This window comes from Dromaius novaehollandiae, chromosome 7 (assembly GCF_036370855.1).
Source record: "Dromaius novaehollandiae isolate bDroNov1 chromosome 7, bDroNov1.hap1, whole genome shotgun sequence".
Classification (NCBI taxonomy): domain Eukaryota; kingdom Metazoa; phylum Chordata; class Aves; order Casuariiformes; family Dromaiidae; genus Dromaius; species Dromaius novaehollandiae.
The window spans coordinates 41,379,599-41,402,328 of NC_088104.1; the positions used below are offsets into that span (position 1 = coordinate 41,379,599).

Genomic DNA, 22,730 nt, shown 5'->3' on the forward strand with positions numbered 1-22,730 from the left:
ATGCATCTAGATGGCATCAATGTGTCTTACTCTGATACCTTTATTAGAAGTTAACTTCCTTGTTGTCTAATCAAAAAGTCTAATGCAGTTGAAGGGATTCAATTCACAGATTTGAAGCAGGACTGCGTTAGGCCACCCAGTTTGACTATACTAGGTTACAAAACAACTTAGATAAATTTTAAGACGCAAGCAAAAGGGATGATTGCTTTCAGCTATTCAAGAAGAGGAGCTAGGTACTATTAATTAAGTATAGTATTGCTTAGCACAGAGAAACAAGCTCTCCTACAAGCTTGCAGTACAATAAATGGACTTGCAATCAAAAAAAATGTTGGTATTACACCTCTTCAAATCATTGTTCCTTGCATTGTAACCATTTCACAAACTATTTAAAAACAAGGTTGAGCTTTTCCAATTACATCTAATATGGCTAGCAACCCAAATTCCATCAAATTTCAAGCTTCATAGGAGATGATAAAAGGCAGTGATAAAGACAAGACTTCTACATGCAATTCTATGGGATTTGAGGAACATAACTCCCCAAGGAAAGAAGTACTCCAGCACACACACTCCTTCCTCTGGGGAGAAGATAAGAGAATAAACAACATGTGACAAATGTTAGTCATGTTGCCTAATGCACAACTGGAAGTTGCTCAAACACAACTGTGAAGAATGAAGTTTGCAAACTCCAGTTGAGTAGAATTGAATAAAATTCCCTTAGGTTCACTTGAAAATCTTATCCTCAGGCTTCCCTTGCTCTACAGATGCGATCACTTCCAAGTTCGTAACCCGTATGTAATACAGGTAAAAAAATCTTATTTATGTTGTAAAATTAAACAGAACGACTGTGACTTGGGTTGCAGCACACTCGATCAAATAAGGCCACAACGAAACAGGCTCTGGTAGCAGTAGTTTGCGTCACCAATAACCCTCATAACCCATTTGGTAAAAACTGCAGCTACCCGAGACAGCAGCTACGGTCTTGATTTCAGAGCTCTCGTTGTTGTTGTTGTTGTGACAAATGTCAAGTCATTGAAATTGCTGCAAATTCCCCCTTATTCTCATCTAAGTAACTGATGACAAAATACAAATATTTGTGGACTTGAACACTACCAGTGGGCATAGATTTTTCTATATTTCATATTACACAGTAGTAATACATAGAAATACATCAGGGGATTCAATTCTGGTGATCTTCTCATCAGCATACTTTGTTCCACGCAGCAAACCACCACATGACTGCCAACTGTTGCTCAAGAAAGAATTCAGCCTTGGTCAAAAATTGTGTAGTGAATGAACAGTAATAGCCAAAACTTGCCCACAAAAAGTATGGCTTGTGCTACTTTGCACAAGGGGTCCTAGGGCATACGCCACTGACTTGAAGGCAGAGTTCAACAGTGCTATAACTCGCCAAAAACCTCTCCAAACCCTCTCCTCAGGCAGCTCTTACCACTGTCTGTGTATGAAGACGTTCAAGGTTTGGCTCAGCCTGCTCTCTAAGAAGCTGCCTTCCAGGATATCAATGTCTTTGCACGTGCTCCTCGCTGAGGAACGTGGTGCAGAGACACCAGATCTGGCACTGCACATAACCGCCACTGCCAACGCTGATGGCACCCAAGCAAAGTCAGTGCGGAAATCCCTGGCGCGGGGTAAGTATGTCTGTATCACCTTTTCAGGGTATGTAATCAGATAAAAAAAAATTACCGGCACTCATTTTCGTAAAAATGACACAATACAGTGGACGCAAACGAGCCCCAAATCTTGAGAAATCTTGTATACGTTGTTGCACTGGGAAAGACCAGGGCACGGGGCAAAACCCAACAGCCATAACTATGAAGGAGCTGACTTGAAGAAAATTAGAAAAAAAACTTTATATTTCTTACTTAAATGTCAGAATTTCCACACATTTAAGCACAGATTCATACAGACGACGATGTGGCACACAAAACCCACAGTGGAGTCTCAGCTTCAAATGGAAAATATTATGACAGTCACAGTGAAAAAGACATTTCAATTCAAACTAGAATTTTTACCATGAAGCAGGTAAACCACTCGTTGAAATTCACAGAGAAATAGAGCTTGCTTGTGAAATTAAAATGCTGGTGTGCAGACAGGAGGGGGAAGAGGAGGAGGACATAAAAGGCAAAGCATTTCTGAGTTAGGAATATTTTGAGTCCTGTGGGTGAACTTTGATAGCTGAGAAGTCTGCATGCAGAGACGGTGAGATGGTGTAATGCTAAGGTCAATATTCAAGACAGAAAGCAGACTTGGGCCTAAGGAAACTTCTTTTAAGTCATAAAAAAAGGTCAGTGAAAGAGGAAGAGCCCGTAAGGCATTTGCGCAGCATTTTGTTCTCAAAAGAGCTGCAAGTGCATAGCAGAATATAAAGTAAGTCAAAGGGAAATAACAAGGCATCCCAGGTAATACCTTGCCATAAGCATAGAACATGAGAAAGGCTCACGGACAGGCTCAAGAGCAACGATACGCTTCACCAAGATAATCCCAGCTCCATTACCATCAGTGACAAAACTATCCCGACTGTTGGTCCCAATGAATAACTGCTCCCACATTTCCCTGTTTTGGGTATCATGATCTTTTCCTGAAGCAGCATAGAGAAGAACTCCTTCACTTCCATCTGTCCACAGCGCAAGTCCCTGCAACAGTCTGACCGCTAACAATCCCAGCTCATATAGGAAAAGGCATAACTACATCTGTGCTATGTAGCTGAGGCCAGTTCAGAGGGTATTAAAATGAACTGGAGTCTTTACACTGGGCTTCAACTTTTTATTAGTTCTAAATTATTGCCTTGTCAGGGCCTCAGAAAGGAATCCAGCCAAGATTTCCAAGCTAAGTGGCGATCTGGTGTATCTGCTTTCAGTCCAAGGAAGTCCTCCTGATAGCAGCATACTGAGCGTGACTTATTTCTGTAAAATGTGAACTCCCACTCAGCCCCTAGCACCTCAGAGCTAGAGAAAACCTCATTATTCTCCATCAAATCTTTCTGAAGAAGGTTTGAAGAAGTTAAAACGTTCTTTTGGGCTGATACTTACCCATACCAGTGAGCCTGTAGAATCCACTGTCTGTCACTATCATAACCAACATTAATTCAATACTTTTTTTCTTTCTTCCCTTGGAAGCTGTCTGGGACAGGGGAGCTGTTCTGCAGTTATATGGTACCTACCACGAAGCAGACCTTTGCCTTAAATGGGACTTATCCTATTAAGATCAGTTTTAATACAGAAGTAGGAAGTATGATTAAGGCATTGGGTTGGGACCTGGGAGCGTAGGGTTCAGTTCTTAGTTACGCTACAAATTTTGCAACTGCAGGCAAGTTATTCTGATTTCCTGGGTTTCAATTATTCATACCTATGATTAAGGTAATAATTCCCTTCTTCACAGCATGTAAATGAACTCATGCACTTTGCGAGATGCATAGAGGCTAATTTGGTGAAGCTCACACAAGTAGGTAGACACAGAAAAATATGGCCCATATCTCTACTGAGAAATTAAGGACTTAATAATACACTGTGATTTTATTAGATATGGGAGTGAACAGTAAAGAGTGGGAGGAGACATTTAGGATGGCAAAGAGTAGAGAATCAACCGGGAATAAGAAAAATCAAATCAGAAAAAAAAAATAGGTGGGGTATTAGGCAATTTGCAGGCAAGGTGTCCTTTTAGGCCATGAAACGGTCAGCCAAGGGAAATGAAAAATTCCCCCTCGCTTAGTGACATTTAACACCACCGAGGACAAAAAGAAAATGTGCTACGTTCCCAAAAGGGTGGATGTAATAACTGCTCTGGGCCTTCCCACCTCCAAATTCCCTGGGAGCAATTGCGAGACGCGGCGAGGGCTGCCGCGGTGCTCGGGCTTAGGCAGGAGGGCTGAGGCAGCAGTGAACATTCATACATCAGCCGTACCCTGTCCCCTCGGTTCCTAACTGTAATTAAACAGCACACTTTTTGATTTTTTGGAGCTGCCTGTCTCAAAGCTTCATGTACAAAAATATTTACATGAATAACAGACCCTTGAACAAATTAATCACAAAAAAATTAAAGAAAGACCCGAGCCCATGCTGGCTGCGAGCGGCGCGTAGCCTTACCACGGAAACTGCCTCCCACTCCGATGCCGTTTCTCACTGCTGTGCTTAATGACTGTAAACGCGCTCATTGAAATTCATGGGGGATCTTTGATCCCCCCCCCAAGAGGTTACATGCACACACAAAATAATCAGAATACACTGGAGTTCAGAAATAACAGCAAGTCCCACAGCTAATCCAAGATTGTCCCAGACAACCTGCATGCAGATATCACAACGTGTAAACATCTAAAATAAGTTTCTAGACTGCTAGAGCAAATACGCACAAACACATAGACACAGGACACTTGGCATCAGGTATCTCCGCTTTTCAGTGCTCATCTTGTAACATCTTAAAGCAGCCTGATTTTCAGAAAGAACCGGACCTCTAATCACATCATTAATTTTTTTCTAAATTTTTAATGCTTGTCAGACCAAATGGAGACAGCAGTACCTCTGGTATGTTTTCATGTCTGAGCTCTTGCAGATCACTGCAGCGCTCTGCTCTGTCACTGGACTCAAACATGGGTCACAAATAAAAAAACTGCTTATTAATAAACTGCAGACCTCTAGAAAGGAAGCCTCCTCTTACTGCTTGATGGGTGGGGAAGGCAAGAAAGAAGAAACATAACAGTAATTTGAATTCAGGTAAGAGAACATGGGTTGCTTCTTCAAATTATTTGCCCCCTCCAACAGTTGACCTGTTCAAGACTTGATGTTTTCTTTGGTTTTCAATTTCTGTGAAGAGGAAAGCATAATTTTACCTCTGAAAGATTCAATACTCTTCTAAATGGGGTGGAGACCGATCTCTGGACCTCATGGAGTTCCAGTGTCTCCATTTGACAAGCAACTTTTACATTATCATGTTTTGGGCCCAGTATCAGGATTGGCGAGGGATGCGCCAGGTCATATGGTAGAGGAGAGATCTCACAGATGGATCTGTGCCTACAGGAGTTTCTAGACACTCTGGAAGCCTCAACGGCTTTAAAAACCAAACTGCAGCATTACAATGGGAGAAACCTACATACATGCCATTAAGCAACTACCACTTTGTTGACTTTGAGCTTGAAAAAGACAACTTTTCTCAATTCATGACCTCATGGTCCAGTACCTCTTAGCAAAGATTATTATCAACTACCTATTGATACATATATATATATATATATGCAACTGTTCCTAGCAAGCGAAAAATGTCTTGACCTGACTTTCTGTACAGCAGCAGTCAAAAATAAGTTTTTTCTGTTGACAAGTACACATACTATTACAGTAGCCCCAGCCAGCCAGCAGTGAAACGCCATCAGACACTTGTAGTACATAAGCATGCAGTAAAACAAAGGCAAAACATTACACCTACACACCCTTTGTTTTCTAGACACGCCTGCCTTTTTTTATAAATATCTCCAGGGCGCAAAACAGCAGCTTGACACCTGCATCTACCTGCCAGTTGTTTATGGTATTGTAAAATAAGCGGCTAGCAGTGAAATACTGCACTATGACATTAAGTCCTCCCTTGATCTTCTGCAGCGAGCGCTGTTAAACGTCAGATTATATATAAACTCTGAAGACTTTATCCATGCTACGTTTTGGCTAGAATGGACCACAAAAACACACACGCAGACACACACACACGACAAGTAAATACACCAGTTAGGACATACTCTTTCAAGCTTCTGCATCTGCTTTACATACAAAGCACAGGGCAGAATCTGATGTGGGGTAAATCAATATAACATTAGCGCTAGCATAAAACAACTAAGGATTCAGGGTCCGTATTTGTACTCTTCTGTCTGCAGACTTTTATTACTTTAGGAGCTCATTATGATTTATCTTGCAGCTACTGGTGGTTATTGGCTCCGTTATTTAATCTGATTCATCAGATTGTGTTTATTTATTAACTGATCTGCACAGTTTTACAGATACAACAATGTTCCAATCTGCCACGAGGGTTATAAATAAGTAGGTGGCATTTTTGTGCCAGAAGTTTAACAAACAAACAAACAAACTCCCGTTTCGCTGGCACGATACGTATAATTACTGAAATCTCCCTAGCCATCCAGATACTTACAGGGCTTTTGTCACACAGCCTCTCAGAAACCATTAAATATTTAAAAACAGAAAGGCAAGAATCGCACACCCCCTGTTTTCTTCCTTTGCGGCTCAGAAGACAGAGTTCGCTTTGTCGGTCCGAGCCCTCGGCGCGGCTCTGGGTGCACGCCAGGGCAGAGGGGGGATCCCTCCCGGCTTTGGGGAAGCTGCTGCTGCTCCTCACGCTCTGCTCTGCGCCTCGAAGGCCAGAGCTGGGGGAGCAGGTGCAAAACATAGGGGCAAAGGCCTATGGATGGGGGGACGTCAAGGAGCGGAAAGGGAGAGAAGGGCAAAGACACTGCCAAGCTTCTAGGTGCCAAAGGGCAAAGTGTCTTGAAGGTGGAGGGACCTACATGGGTCCTACCTCTTCAAGACACTATGAAAAGGAAGGGAAGGAAAGCGCAGCTTCATCACTGAACAGGACACAGTGCAGGGATGTGCCAAACATCTTTAAGAGCTTGATTTGACATCAAGGTTGCTTCCTCTGATTTTGCATCCGAAGAAACACATACTGCTACAGATAGAAGCTCCTTCCATACACTTCGCTTGGCTCACGTCTCCTCCCTTCAAAGCAAGAGCTTCAAAGCTGGCCAAAGGAACCTGACGCTCATTTCTTGCTTGTTATCAATGGTAACGGAGCTCTCAAATTCCCCCGTAGCTTTGAAAATCTCAAAGCAAATGTCCCACACTCGTGCTGCGAGCCCCCTAAATGGGAACCACTTTCTTCAGCCCATATAGATCACCGTTTCCCAGGCTTTCAGGCACACCTGTCCCTGGTGGGGTTCCCAGGAATTCTACAGCAACTCTCAAACAGTTAAATACTATTAAAAAGAAACTGTTTAAATAGCACTGGGGGTGGTGAGATAAACTAACAAAAACCAGGAAGTCCACAAATAACCGGGCGTTTATCACCTCACCAGCCTCAAAATCACTTCAAGGCAGCCAGGTTTACCGTAACTTGCTTTTAAAGGGGGAGAGGCCCCGCAGCGAACATGAGAGAGAGGTGACTTTTGAAATTTGACAGTCCCCTCCGGAAACGAGCCTCCTCTCTGCAAGACCTCGGCACTAACTGGATGTGGGTGGAAACAGGCTTAAGAGAGAGGTTAAAGCTTAACTGAATTTACTGGCTCTGCACTTTCCACTCCACTTCGGACCTTTAACGTTATATTAAAGTCAACTTGATAAGCGAAGTGTTAATTGGTTTACACAACAAATCCTCTAAAATACACTCATTGGCCTTTCTTGATTTTAACCCTGCTCCGGTAACACAATAAGTAGGAAAAACGAAGAAAAAGTTTAGGTCGGCCTGTTGGTCTTTTCTGCCCTGTCCCGTCCACTCCCAGTCAGCGTCGCAGCTAAAAAGGGATTTAAGGAGGTGACGGCACTTCCACCCGCCACTTGCCAGTCAGGCTTTGCAGCAACCCATTCCCAGCGGAGAGGAACAGCTTGCACACGCAGCGCAGGGTGGGGATACCTCCGCTCGCATCAGGAATGCTGCTGGACAAACACTCCCTTCAGAGGTGCTTTTCTTTTCCCTTTTTTTTCCCCCGTGGGTGAAACAAGCAGACACACCAGGCCAGCTTCACAGGCAGTAAAACTGAAGTGACTCCCTGAAGCCAATTCGTATCAGCTGTCTAGAGCTCTTATTTATGCCAAGTGCAGCCCCTTTGTACCTCTTGCTGAAGCCCTTTAGCATTTGATTATAAAGCTGATAGACTCCATGAATTGCTTGAAGCAAGAAGTATCAAACACAGCGTTATCAGTTATTTTATACTATACAGAGACAGAGAGAACATATACGGTTTAACACTACAGCACTAGGTAGCCTCCTTCTCCATAAAAGTACTGAACAAGCCCTTACGTCTAGTGCATTTCTTTTCATCCTGTGGCAATGAGTTCCACGGTTTTACCTCCGCATTTCTGCATGAGAAAGAAGCATCTCTAGTAGCATCTGCCACCTTTCAACTTCATGTTTCAAATTAGGAGCCAGGAGAATAAGCTCCTTCCCTTAAGGAAGAACAAGCTCCTTCCTTTTACATAAGCAAGTTTTCCCCTCTTCTTGTCAATGACAGAAACAAAGTTTTGCAAATAGAGTATTAACAGTAAGTTGTCATGAAGATAGCAGTGACATGGGAGGAATACCACTGACAGCTCCTCTTCCTTTATCAAGCAGTGAGGTTGGGAGTTTTCACTTCTTTTGATCAAGGCCAGCAATCAAAGGAAGTCAATCAAAGGAATCAAAGGAAAGGACTGCTTCCAAAAACAGGTCAGGCAGTGAAACTAATGGGGTCCTTTGGGACCCTAAAATTTCTATTCAAACTTCCTCCACTGCCCAGCCAACAGTATGACCCACATCATCGTGTTCATCTCAAAGATCTGCTATTCAAGCATGTGTTTTTGTCATCTCTTGCATACGTGTCAAACGAGGTCAGGCAGAGAAATAGCTGATTGACTCCTTTTACTTACGTGCTTTTCCTATCTGTTCTTGCTGCTCTCTGCTAATGTGCTTGACGAGGTATATATTTGCCACCAATGTGGCAACCAATGTTACAGAGGAGCTTGAAATAAGTGTGAGAAATTTCACCAGCAGCCTGCACTGGCCCTGGTGCCACTGGATACATCTGAAACCTTGTGCTGAAGTTTCCTCCAGCAAAAGGCTTCCTGGGCCAGCTTACTGCTCCCAAAAGCTCTGCCCAACACACAAAGCACTTACTCAAGCTTCATCAGGCAAATGAATCAGGTATCACAAGGGCTGGATGAACATTTCCCCACCTTTCCCCACCGTGCTTGTCACAAACAAGAGGAATCTTTCTGCCACGTGTGGTGTTGACTGCTCTCTGTTCAAAGTTACTCACAGTGTTTTGGGGGGCAAGCGGAAAATCAGGATCATTTTTTGGGGGAGGACAATTCTCAGCACAACAGCAATTAACAGCAAACATATCTTTTAAAAGAGGATGGGATTCTTTAGCTCCCTGAGAAACAAGCCCTGGCTATTGGACAGCTTCTGTTCTAGTGAAAACCTCTACATGAAGTGCCTATGTTTGACAGTAAGGCTACATTAATCTCTTGAGTAATAAAATTCAGCAATTCCTGTTAGCCTTAATATCTTTCCTAGTTCTTTACTAACACAAACAATAAATAACAACACTTCCAGAAAATCTGCAGTTCCTTAGAATTTGTTAGGTCCGTTCAGCTGAGAGAACTAGAAGGGAGGGAGTGGGAAAAGATTTGGGTTTTTAGGGTGCTTCTTTTTGGTGCAATTAGTTTTGCAATACAAGCCCTGGACAGATTCAAAAACTGCATCAGGGCTCAAAGAGAAGCAGACAAAAAAGAAGAGAAATTAAATATGGGTGTGAAATTTAACCAAAAGGGGGGAAAAAAAGAAAAGAAGGAAAGAAAAGCAACTACTTGGGCTGAAAATAAGGACAGAAAAGCTGGAGAACACAAAACAGCTCTCTAAATACCCAGAGATGCTTTTAAAAGGTTTTCTGTAAAAACAGGGAATTTAGGAAACTCTGAATACATTTAACTGCATTTCGTGATGAAAGACCAGCAAAAATTCGTACCGTAACTCCACCAGGCTATTCAAAAGAGGTGATTTCTCCGACAAGTCTGAATTGAAAGAGAAAAGGTGTAAAACTTCCCATTTTCTCAATACCAGGGAGAAATCTCTCTTTTCTCGATTTATTTCCTACATTTACTATTTTCTCTTGATATGCGGAGAGTCTTTTACCTGAATCAGTTGACAGGGTTTCTGGAAGTCTGGGTTCAGCCCCACGTGCGACACTGATGTTCTGAATGTTTTTGGCCAGTCCTCTCTTATCCGTATTTTAGGCTCACGCTCTGCAGAATGTGGTCGGGCAGTCCACCTTCCTGCCTTGGGCTCGAACTCCCCGAGCAAGGCCTGCCTCTCACTGTGAGCTGTATATTACCCGATACAAACTGGTCCTTTCCCTGCTCTCTGCCAATGATGCAATTCTCTCATAGGGACTGCACACTGGCCAGGTCAAATCTGTCCCGGGCTTCACGCCGATCAAGGCAGAGTTCTCGGGTCTCTGAACTGAGAAGTTGTCTTGAAGTTGGCTCATCATTAGCCCTTGGAACAAACTCCTCCTTTGTAGAAGGCTGCTGAAGTCACATAATGGATACATTTTTCATAATACAGCTAATGTGGACATCTTACTGTGTGGCACATAAAAGTTGAACAAAGCAGTTTTACTGATGATGATCTGCACTTTGAAGCCGAGCAGCTTCATTCCAACACAACATGCCAAAAATCCATCCTTTGATGCTGCTCTGTGGAAATGTAGCTAGGGGTATTGAGACAGATCCGATCCTACAGTGTTACTAACAGCTGTGGTTTTTATCATAAGCCAGATACGACACTGTGCTTTCCTCAGGTTCCAGCTCCTGGAGTCAGCTGACCAAAGGGAGAAGTTAGCTTGCAGGCTTTCTCCCTCCTCACTCGCAAAATAAGTATCATAAGGTAAATAAAAAGAAAGGCCAATTTATCATCATTCACTCTCCTCGTTTTTAGGCATCATGATCTGGAGGATCCAGATTCATGGTTTTTTAATTGCTGGGGTTAGAAGCACATCAGTAGTGTAAGCTCTGAGGAATTTCACTGATATCAATGGAGTTCCTTCAGATTTGTACAACTACAACTGATATCGAAAGCCCAGTCATTTTGTTCAAAAACACTTTGGTGAACAGCTTATCTTCCCACTAGAAAATTTCCTTCCTCCTGTTGTTTTAAAATGCAGAGGAACTAAGATGACATTTCTCCCTAAATGTGCTCTTACTAATGCCTTAAATCATTTCCCCATGCCATCCTGGTGTTTTAAAGGAAGAAAAGTAATATTACACATGAAACACAGAATAAAGTGGCTCCTACAAGACATCACTCTTTATCAGGATCACATTTGAAATAGCATATTTACTGTGCATTTAATTTTCATTACAGTATGTGCTTTCTGCCCAGTACACTGTCTACATCAGGTTTTGTTTTGATAACCTATTCCTGACACCTAACAAAAACTGGGAGGGCTGCTCCAGGATTTGGCAAGAAGGAACAGGTTGTGGATGAGCAGGTTTCTCTGACTCACCTACACGGATCAGCAAGGAAAAAGAAAAGGGAGAGGGTGGAGATTGCAAAGGGGAGGGAAAAAGAAAAAAAAGAGCAGAGCGAGAGCAGGCACGAGAAGTGACGTGTCCCCTCGGACGCCGCGTGTAATTCGGCTGGCAGCCTGCCTGCTCTCAGTGCCACCGAGTTCCAGACATGCCAGTCCCGCTGACTCAGCTCTTCGGAAGAAGGAAAGGGAAGGGAGACATTTCCTCAACGTTTCTGATATCTGAGGGACGGAGATCGCTAGACTCCCCTTGAGGGTCTTCCGACCCCCCCTCCTCCAGGCCAGGGACTCGAGCGGTGTCCCTAGGGAGGCATGAAGAAGAGATGTTCACTGGACAGCCTTGCACAGAACCGCTTACGCTCTTATCAAATCATGAGAGAAATCTGCTTTTTATGGCTGCTGGAAAACTCAGCAGCACAGCTTCATCCCACAAACCAGAAATGTCAGGCCTTTTCTAGCCAAGGCTAGCTGCTCTCACACAAGCCACTGTCTCCAAGGAGACGAGAAAAACGCATGCAGATGAAGGGTATCCAAGTGAGAGAGATTCCATGGCCCACAAAGCTTTTCTGTATAAAAATGTCATCATCCGTTCCTCAGCAGTGCATCCTTTACATGTGATTTATTCTCCAGGAAGAGCTCAAAGCTCTTCAGTAGTTTGGGCTCTGCCTGCCTGCGAGGCCAGCTCTGTCCCGCGATGCACTAACACGCTGTACGCACCTCCCAGCGGTCCGGGGCCTATTTGCTTAGAAGGAAGACTGTGCTTCTCAAGCCTTCTGCTCTGAACTTACACAGCAGAAAGAAAGTACCTATTTCCCAGCAAAAGGAACTGAGACGCAGAAAGGCTATGGCCGAGACAGGACAGGAGAAATCTCAGGACACACAGCAGGCATCCTGGGGAGCTCTGCTGCCTGACATTTAAAATCCCACCGAGTGATGCTGCCCCACCAACCAGTCCCAGCACTTCGCGCAGAGGTCCAGCCACTCCTGCGTATTCAACACAAAAACAATGAACCATCTTTAAGCAGCGGCTTTTCCAAAAGTGACTGTTTTGCAGCACACAGATAACCGTGTGGTCGGGGAGTGCCCCAACCAGGTGCTCTCTGAGAAGTTTCAATAGGCAGGGCCTCAACAGCATTTCTCCAACTTCAGGAATGAAGATAGAGATCTTGTCTCTCTGTTGCAAAGCATGGAGGGAACTTGGGGCACCGTGTCTGAAATCAGCACGGTACAGTTATGCAAAACATGTGTGCAACTGGCATCGCTTGTGTAATCCTCGGTGTAATCAACCTCTCTAACTACTCCAGAAAGGAAGGAGGGGCGGCGGGTGGAGAAAGTTTACACTTAGATCAAACAGAAAATGGGAAAATTTCCAGACAGCTTTAGTCAGGTAAAAACACAGTTCCCTCTCATGGGAAACCTCCAGGATAAGTTTCCTTGAACTTCACACAGGGTTATAAATAGGAGGAGAGTCACGCAGAGTTCAGCACAGGTTCACTATAAACCCCCCCCAGCCATTCTCATTTTCCTTCTTGAGTGATATCCGTCAATATGCGAGCTGTAAGCCAATTCATAATTACAGGTTGCTGAGAGCTCAGGAGAACCCATCAGTAGCGGCTTTCTTCAGCTCTGCTACGGCACAGTGTTGACTGGGTTATTTTCTTCCCCCTTTAGTTTCCCTTGGTTTCCCTTCCAGATGGCAAAAACACTTCTCTTACACCTTAAAGCACTTGTATATTATGAAGTGTGCCAGTGGCAGTTCTCCACTTTACACTGCCCCATAAAACAGCTCACAGACAGCAATGAAAGATGACCTCAAACCAGAGTTTGATTCCAAGCTCAGGCTTTCTCGAAGTGAAAGGCTTCACACATCTCCTTACAAACTGACAAAGTCCAGCTCTGAATGCTGAATTTCCTTTCCTCATAGGCCATATGCAAAAGAGTTTTCCCTTGAAAACCATTTTCTCCGGAGGAAAGAAAAACATTCTTTTTGGCATCAGGGCTGTTGTGGTACTCTGCTGCTCAAGTGGAGTACACGCAAGAAGCGGTCTTGGTTTTGCTCAGATGTGGCTTTGTCAAGTCAAAACTGTGTTCTAATCTCAAACGTATGAGAAAGCTCACAGTCCTCATCTTGGATGTTTATTCTACAAAACCAACTGCAGCTACCTCTGAAGGCTGCCTCTGGAGCAGAAGGACTCGTGACGCACTGCAGCATGTCCCTCAAGCTTCTCCTAAGGCAATGAGACACCCCAAATCCAAAGACTGTTTCGAGGCTGGCTACAACTCCTGTGTTTACAGCCGCACCTGTGAACTTAAAATCCAATTTTATATGGCTATATGCCACTCTGTGCATACAAATATCGGCATTGTGTAATAATCCCTAATGTCAAGGAAAACAAGGCTAGAAAAGGCCTGAACTTGAAGGCTTAAAATTAAAGGAGTAAAGAGACCACGTATCTTGAAAAATCTAAGCTATTAGTCCCTCACCTGACAGCCTGTTCATAGTGGTTCTGGTGCAGAAAGACATGTAGTTCAAATCGAACCATCCTGGTGCTTAAGTACCTGAATTTGCAAATTGGGTCTCAGTGTTTTTTCTATTTCATTTTCCAAGCACTGAAAAGAAAGACAGCAACAAGGCAACAGCTCCACTTTACACAAGCTTTGGGTGGATGAAATAGATAGGGTTCATAAAAGAAACAAGACACAAAAATTGCAGGCTAAGTAGTAAGTCCTTTAGTATTATTAATAATCATCTTACTATTGTGTCTAAGATAATCATCCAGGTATCAGGGTATAATATCTCAGTGGTTACGGTAACAATACAGAGTTATTATTCCTTCCACTTTGTAATTATCTCATTTTACTATTGCACAAAGGATAAGTAAAAACTAAGGAGATAATATGCAATGCTATGCAGCAGGGGCACAAGCAGCACTGGAATACTCTGCTACGTACTTACAAGACCTTCCCTACAGCAATATCCATGTGCCTTGCAATCTTTTGTGCATCTTTTCCTCTCACCACCATGACAAGGTCAGGAAGTGCTCTTATGCTGATTTTACTAATAGACAACTGAGGCAGACACAAGGTTAAGGAGTCTGCATCTGTACTGGCCCATGTTTCCAGGGCATGAAAGTCACCTTAGACAGCTTCACAAATCAGTAAACAGTAGTAGCAAAATTCAAAATTAATAATAAAAAAAGATGAGAGAATTGAAAGATAAAGATATTCTAGGATAGAAGCAATGCTGGACATATGACTATAGACTATAAATGCTATCACAGTGTAAAGTGAGTAAAGGAATTATTCATAGCCACAGAAGATAGTGTTAGGAAGAACAGTAATTTGCAGCAAATGAAAGGATAGTCTCGGTTAAATATCAGGATGAGAGCCACAGCTATAGAAAAGCAGATGGAAGTGGAATAGTCTCCCTAGGGAAGCAACAGAAACAGTCTCTCTGGATGTTTAAAGACTAGGTTAGGCATGCTGTTTAGAAGCGCTGCTGCTCCATAAGCAGAAGTCTGGTCACATTCATCTGCCTTTTCGATGCTAGTGAAATCGCACATACTGTACTGCGGCAGGATAAAAGCCCAGAGGAAAGAGAAAGCCACTGTCTCGTTTGTTTTTCCAGAGCAGGATGGCTGGCATAAAAGCTGACATCACCCAACACTGGAGAAATGTCCATTTTCTCTTCAAATAGCAGCCTAACAGGGCAGGACCAGGTGCTCCGTTGCAGCTGTACGGCCTGAGCTACACAAACAGAAACAGAATCTGGCTGCCAATGCCAGGATGCGATCTGTTAACGCGGAGGGGAGACAGAAAACGGGCAGAAAGCTACATGTTGCAGTCCTGTACCAAACACACTCTTCCATCTTGGGACAGGCATGGCCCATGAAGAAGAAAGGGACAAGTCAAAATTAATGAGGGATGACCCCATGTGAATCTTACACCATGCTGATGCCATCCAAACGAGGACCTTGCTACCCCTAAGTACTGTGGCGCTGTTAGACCTTCTGGATGAGGCAATGCAACAGCAGGTTCAGGAGGTCTGAAGGTAAGGGCAAGGGTGGAGGCTGCAGTACTGGGGACACCAGGACTCCAGCTTCTTCTGCATTTTGTAGGGCAGGACCTCCTACCTTAACACAAAACCCTTCCTCGTCAAGGGTCCAGAGACTTACCCTGACACCAACCACACAGTAGCTCTGCTACCCTATTTCATTAACAAGAGGGAACTTGGACAACCAGGGAAAGGAAGAGACAGTGCAGCCTTCATCCAGACCTCCTCTCTCCTCTGCTCTTCCCTGCTGAAGAAGGGAGGACGTGTTGGTAGCACTGCAGGCGGCAGAGGTGTAGCAAGGCCACCTCCCACCAAGTGGCACAGGGGAAGGGATGAGACTTGTCTCACAGATACCACAATAAATCTTAGCACCTAGCAATCTTGCTGTGAACTGATACTCAGAACTAGAATATTCTTATAGTATTGGTGTCTCTCATCACTGGCAAAGGGGGTGAGTCTTTCCCTACTCACCCTGCAAGCAGCTTTTAAGCACTAAAGCAACAGGACACCTCCTGCTTACACTGGGGCTGAGGCAACACGGGAGGCAGGGAGCTGTACAGCTGCTGTTGCCCTGCCATCTCAGACACACACTGAAAAAAACAAAAAAAAAAGCTGACACCCACTTCTACGAGAGAGATTCATGAGGCTGGTACACAGCACATTTACCTTTGCTCGCCAGGACCACTTCTGCTATTTCTCTGTCTTATCTATAGGAAACAGATCTCTTGGGTTTAACAGTCGAGGATTGATTCATAACTACTGCAGCTACGAGGGAATCTTTATGGAATTTGAAGACTTTTAAAGGTACAACAAGCAAAAGAAAGCGAGTACTTCTTGCTTTGGGTGGAACTGTATTTCTTCAGAACAAGCTCCCCCCCAGAACAAAGTCCAAGCGTACTTTTTTCTGGAGAGCTCATGACCTTACAGCATCTTTATGCCAAAGCTGGTTTCTCAGTGGTAATTACGCCTTGTAGAAAAGGCTTCGCATGACAAAGCTTCTATACCGAGATAATTCCGAGCACATAAAAGATGATCTTTTCATATAGTTGATACTAATACTTGTCACAGTAGTGCGCTGGACGTTAAAATGACCACCCCACTTCAAGGATCAGGTTCAGATGGGGCTTTAGTGAAACATGGGATACAAGCTGGCTATGCAGAGGATTACACTTCACTTTTGGATGACCAGGTGATGAAAGACTTGGTGTATCCAGCAAAATCCTACCCTTGCACACATTTTGATCTTCTTACCTTCCAAAAATGGACATATAAACAATATTGAAAGTAGAATACCAAAGATTTTAGAGACACTGCAACACAGAACGAAGGCCTCTAGGCACTGGGAGCATTAATGAGAAAGCAGAGCTGCTTCAGGATTGTGTACACACTAATAACAGTTTAGAACCTGGAGTCGGATAAGAAAATAAAATGATTTTGTGACGAGATTAATTCCACTGAGTTTAACTGAAACAGTGTAAGAAAACCTGAGAGGAAGAAAGGCTCTGCCTGAATAAATAGAGTTCTAAGTATCTGATCAACAGAATAAATGCCCCCTGGCTCATCACAACTGAGGAAAGATGCTGTTTGCTAACTTATTTGCAGAACTAGGATTTGTATGCAAAATACCCCTCCACCCCTTCACATTCTTGCTTGGTTTTTCAGATGGTGTCCTACGTGTTCATATGTGATCTTTTTTCCCATTCACAATGTGTTTAAGTCAGTCCAGCTCAAGGTGTAATGAGAATTTCAGGTCCCAAGATTATGATGTTCCCATCCTCAAAAATGTGGTTATGGAGTAGATACTGATTTCGCCTGGGCCTTTTGAGAGTGGAGGTGTTAACAGTGGCCAAAGTCTCTTCAAAATGAAAATAGCAGTTTAAAACAAACTGTTCATTATTCTTAATAAGCACCTTTACCATTGCTTCCATAATTCTCATTGGCTTTTGACAGGCAGGGCTTCACGCAGTGTGTTTCTCAGCACCGTGCTTGTTCATCCAGTTTTTCAGCTGGACCGGGACACTCATAGGTGGGCTGACTCTCAAACACATACTGAGTCAGGTGCTTTGTCAAAATTAGGAACCAGGTTCCTTCTGCCTCGGAGCTCACAGTCGCACCCACAAACATCACCACTCCGCTCCCCTAAGAAAAGGTTCTCCTGCCGAGAGCCATGGGCAACACAGAAGGCTGTACAGGGAAATATTCATTGCAAGCATGTGGAAAGTCTAGTACGGCTCACTAAGATACATGAGGAGCTGAAAAGAAAGTTCTCATTGGGGAAAAAATATAGAGAAAGAGAGACTTGCAAACTGAGAAATGTAAAGAGTTACTAAACTACCTTTCCATAACTGGGGCATTTTCCTTCTTAATTAGACATGCTGCTTATCTTGTGCACTGTACATGCTTTGCAAAGATCATGCTGTTGGGAGTTTTTGCCTAGGCCTTTCTTTCCAAAACAAATGCTTCACTGCTTTTCTTTTGCAAATAAAATGATACCATAGTTCAGTGCTATTGAAGAGCTGGACAATAACAAACACTGTACAGCAGCAACGCAGGAAGAAGAGGGGGAAGAAAAAGCAAATATTTGTTAAAAGCAGAAAAGGGAAAAATGATTTTCTAAACAGGAAAGTAGTAGCTTGGAAGCAATTTTAAAATGCATCGTGAGGAAAAGCTTCTGTGACAGGAAGAAATAATGATCTGACTATTCAGTTTTTAGGAAGAAATTAAAGGTAAAACTGCTTTCATATATGAATAACACTTATATATTCCTGCAGCAAGGGAACGTGATTAAAGTTGCCAAGATAAAGACTGAAAAATCAGGAAGTGCTAGAATTAAGGTTGCCTGAGAAGGCTTCATTTGGCCTGTCTGTGTGTATGCATGATCGGGCAGTCTTTTAATTACAAAAATTACGTAATAATTTCTCCAAAGGACCATCCTTGCTTAGTGCAAAGGAAGGACAGACAGTTCTCACTTAATGAAAACTTAGTCTGTATTTTGTTTACCCTCAGCACGTGATCCTATCCCTCATTTACTGCTTACTAGCCAACACTACTCTGAAAACTAATGCATTAATGTCTTCTGTAAGCTTTTCCAGATTGCTCGTCATTAGAGTCTTGATTTTCTTCATAACTATCAGAGAACTTAAATTCACAACAGTGTCATGAGGGGAAGGCTGACTTGTCTCCATTTTACGCATGAGAAATTCATGTCAAAACATAATTGCTCATTTTACGTGCCCACTTGAGGACACCTGACTTTTCAGGGTAAAACAGCATCAGGTCATACATCGTTTCTTTCAAAGTGCGAGGTCATCGTTTAGGTGCTTTATCCACCAGATTTAGCTGTCAGATCAGCAGTCTTCCCTAAAACTTCTGCTTTGTTCATTAGCCATCTACAGCAGGATTCATCTCATCTGTCTTATAGCTGCTGGCATCTAGCTGTCCAGTTCTAGCGATGGTGGGGGGATATGGGCATGCCTCGGGGTGAGATGGAAGCTACTTTGCAACTGTCCCCAGGAGATGAGCTTTGACTGAATGTCTTCCTCCTTGAAGACCAGAAGTTAGGCATGGCGAAGCCAATCCCTGCCGGTTGGTCAAGTATGTCCCGCAGGACAGGGCTCCCAAGCTTTGCCCCAGGCCTGTACAGTGTGTCTTTAGACCCATGTGCTGCAAGCCCACCCAGGCACCTCTCGTACAATCTGTGTTGTGGGACTACGGAGTTAATTCTGAAGACAACTCCTGAAAGTCCTACAAGTACTTTAAGACTCACACCCACTCTTAGCCTATTCTACGCATTAATCTCTCCCCAGGCATTATCCTACTGACGTCCTGAAGGCATCATTACATTCCTGAAATCAAAGAAGCCGTACGTGGGAGAAAAATATAGACACAAAGTTCATCAGAACTGTCTATGTCAGTAAAATAATCACAGGACCAAATAACTGCAAGATAAGTCCTTAATTATTTAGGGCTAAACACCACCAGCATTACAGATACAAAGTAATACTTTACTAACTTCTCATTCTGGGAATGCTTATATAGTAAAATAATATTCTGCAAGAGAAAGGGAGGCACAATGTAGATGGTGATGCTCATAAACCCTTCGACATATATAGGAAATACTACTAACAAGCATGGGCAAAAATATCCCCCAAAAGAAAAAAAAAGGGGGAGAAATTTTCAAACTAAAATTTAATTTTTTTCAATTAACAGTAGTTTCAGCTGTTTCAGATATCTCTCAGCTGCTTCTGCTAATTTCTATTTGTAATTATATTTCCCTATTTTTTCACCTCTCCTGTCTTGCTGTATGCAAAGCCTGCACTAAGCACAGGAAAAACTGACTAACCGGCAGGAGTGAGAGGGTGTAACTGACTAAGTGGTGACACAAATAAAGTGCTTTCAAATTCACAGATTGAACTACCTGGGAGGGAAAAAAAATATATATATATATATATATATACACACACACACACACACACACACACACACACACACACACACACACAAAATTCTTCAATTCTTTTCTTGCACAATCTGCCTTCCATAAAGAATGAGTCGTTTAAAACATTCTTGGGAAGAAAAATGTGGGTTTTTTTCATTAATAGCATTCTCTTATTCAAAGAGAAAAGGGACATACAAGATAAAAAAATAATTTTTTTCTTACATTTTTGAAATTATGTGCCAGATTCTCAGCTGGTGCAAAATAACAGTACTTTCACAACTTATGGGATGTAATTCCAATTTATATCAACTGAGGATCTGACCTAAAGAGCTTTCCTCTTAAAAATATAAAAATACTTTCAGACTCACCTCCATTAGATATAAATGTACCAGATGAAACTAATAGAGAAGTCTCATATTTCAACATAATTTTTATCCTCTTAGTTTTAAACTTCATCTATCAGATATCCTCTTTTCTGGTTTGAAATGACAGAAGAGGTGAAGATTTGGTGAAGTTTACTAGATTTTGTTATACCTTCAAGGTCTACTTACAGAGTATGATGTTTACTTTCTTAAAGCAGGAAGTGCTTGGACAGCACCCTAATATGAAATAGTTTGAAATCTTTAGGTAATACCTACCCATCTTCTCCATGAACCAGGCTCACATATGTGGGCAGAAAATCAAGCAAAGCTGCCTATATAGCAAGGACAGAAAGACACCTTAACTTGCATGCTCACATCCAGATTGGCATTCCACCTTCATGTTGGTGGCTACCAGGTTTTAGGGCAATATGTCAGGTTTTTAACTCTTCATCTGTGAGCGCTACCCTAAGAACTGCCTTGGAGAGTATTGTGGGAGCATTCGTCTGTCCCTCCTAGACCTGTGCTCAGAAGTGATGCACCTGCTTAGCTAGAGCGATGGCACTTTCTCCGCTGAACCCAAAACAGAAGATTACAAAGACAGCACAGCTGAGCACAGCTAACTCAGTTAGGGAAAGAGCTCCAGTGGGACTTGTATGCCTAAGCAGCTCAGATGCTTTTTGAAAATCCCACACCTTTTTGAAAATCCCACACCTTAACTATGTTTATCCTCATGCAAAAAGTACAAAGATCAGCCATATACTTTTCACACAGGAAGCACGAACAATCTCTATCAATGGCTGTATCTAGGTAACAAAATCTATATTCATATTACGAAAACAATCTTCAACCGCAATGTTCATGTTTTGTAATGTGGGTTATTTTATGTCATGATTGCCTTTATTTTTTTTAATTGTGAATATGTTTATCATGTTTTCCTTTTTACTAAATTTCAAGCTGAAACTATTGCTATGGTCAGATGTGTGAAATTACGACTCACTGTTCCACAGACGCTTTCCCTTCTGACTTTCAGATCAAATCCTCTCAGGTGACAACGCTCAAGCAATTCTCTCGCAGCCTAGTCCCATGCTTGCACTCCCCCGAAGCTCAGGCATTCTTTCAGAACTATGTTACCATCAATACAGCTACCTGCGTTCTCAGAAACCTACCTGGAGAACCTTACTACTTCATCCTTTCTGATTCCTAGACATGTAAAGGCAACTCTGTACAAATCTAACAAACAAAACAATCTAACAATCTAAAAAACGAACCTAACGCTCTTATAAAACAGTAAGCTCTATTGAAGTGAGGCCAATCCTTTAGAAGCAATGTGTACAAAGAGTCAGAAAGCTCCATGATGACATTTTCACGTGCAGAGTTCTGTCTGCAGCTGCACTTCAACCACGGTGTTTCAGTACTCACACATCTGCTAACACCTAAAAAAGTTCATCTATAATACTGTCACAGTTCTAACCAGTCCAATTATCTCTGCTCGTTTAACAACGAAAAACAGAGTCTCCTAGAAATGGCCTGGATAGAAAAACTGAACATCCTAGGAGACAAAAACACAGCAAGTTAAGATCTTACTCAAGAACCCTACGCAAATGAGTAAGTGAGGAGGATACAGCCCCTTGGTTCAGCAAATGAGGATTAGAAACCTGTCTGATCATCAGGACTACCAAGATGACTATTAACATGCAGTCACGTGACAGTAATTTCTTTAGAACATGTCAAGAAATTATACTGAGTAGACTCACGGCAAGGAAAAATCCAGTCTCTCTCCCCCACCTTCTCCTTCAGGGTAAGCGCTGTAGCTGCCATAAATTAGGACTTTACGGTGAGATGCAACTGAATCAAAAACGCAATTAGGATTTTGAAAGACGAAAAGGTCCCAACTTTAAATAAGCATATGGCATTTATTGGATGGAGAAATAGGTATGAACTGCACCAAAGTACACTTCCAAAAGCAAGAATTCATTCTTTGCGATCTTTGGAATTTCACAGCCACTTTGGGGCCTACAGTGTCAAAACAATCTTGACAGCAAAGACTGGATACACCCAAGGAGACGCTCAAAGGGAAGTGTGATAGCATCAGCAGAGGAGCTCAGTTACACAAAAGGAGAGGTGGGGCTGAACCACAACTTTTCTGATTCGCATCAAGGCTTTCCCAAAGTTCAGATCTGCATTATCTGAAGAGGATAGTACAGACCCAGAGCCACCAGGAACAGGCAGTTAGTTTCACAGCACACTTGGCTTGAACAGCAACAAGAAGAGAAACAACTGGGGAGAGCAGACAAGGCAGGCTCACCAGAGTGCGTCCTGAGGTGTCCTGTGAGGGCGTCCCTCCGTCGGCAGGCATAGCTGCAGAAGGGACATTTGAACGGTTTCTCCCCAGAGTGCAACTTGATGTGCCTCAGCAGGTTCCCCTTCTGGGTAAAAGAAGCTCCACATTGGTTACAGTGGAAGGGGCGTTCACCTAGAAGAGCAAACGGAAGGGAAAGAGCTGTCAAAAAAAAGGTCAGAACATGCATGCAGCCCCTATCCCGCTATTTTACGTAGGAACGCCCCACACTAATACCCTCGCTTGGA

At 43.0% G+C, this 22,730-nt stretch overlaps 1 protein-coding gene across 16 annotated transcripts in view; it reads right to left on the reverse strand.

The window, feature by feature from the left end:
- IKZF2 (IKAROS family zinc finger 2) overlaps window positions 1-22,730 on the reverse strand; it is a 121,803-nt gene that overhangs the window by 26,218 nt on the left and 72,855 nt on the right. For all 16 annotated transcript variants that reach the window (XM_026119044.2, XM_026119279.2, XM_026119358.2 and 13 more), the window contains one exon: window positions 22,450-22,617. In XM_026119044.2, the coding sequence (XP_025974829.1) occupies window positions 22,450-22,617 (168 nt within the window). The remainder of the gene's footprint in view (window positions 1-22,449; window positions 22,618-22,730) is intronic.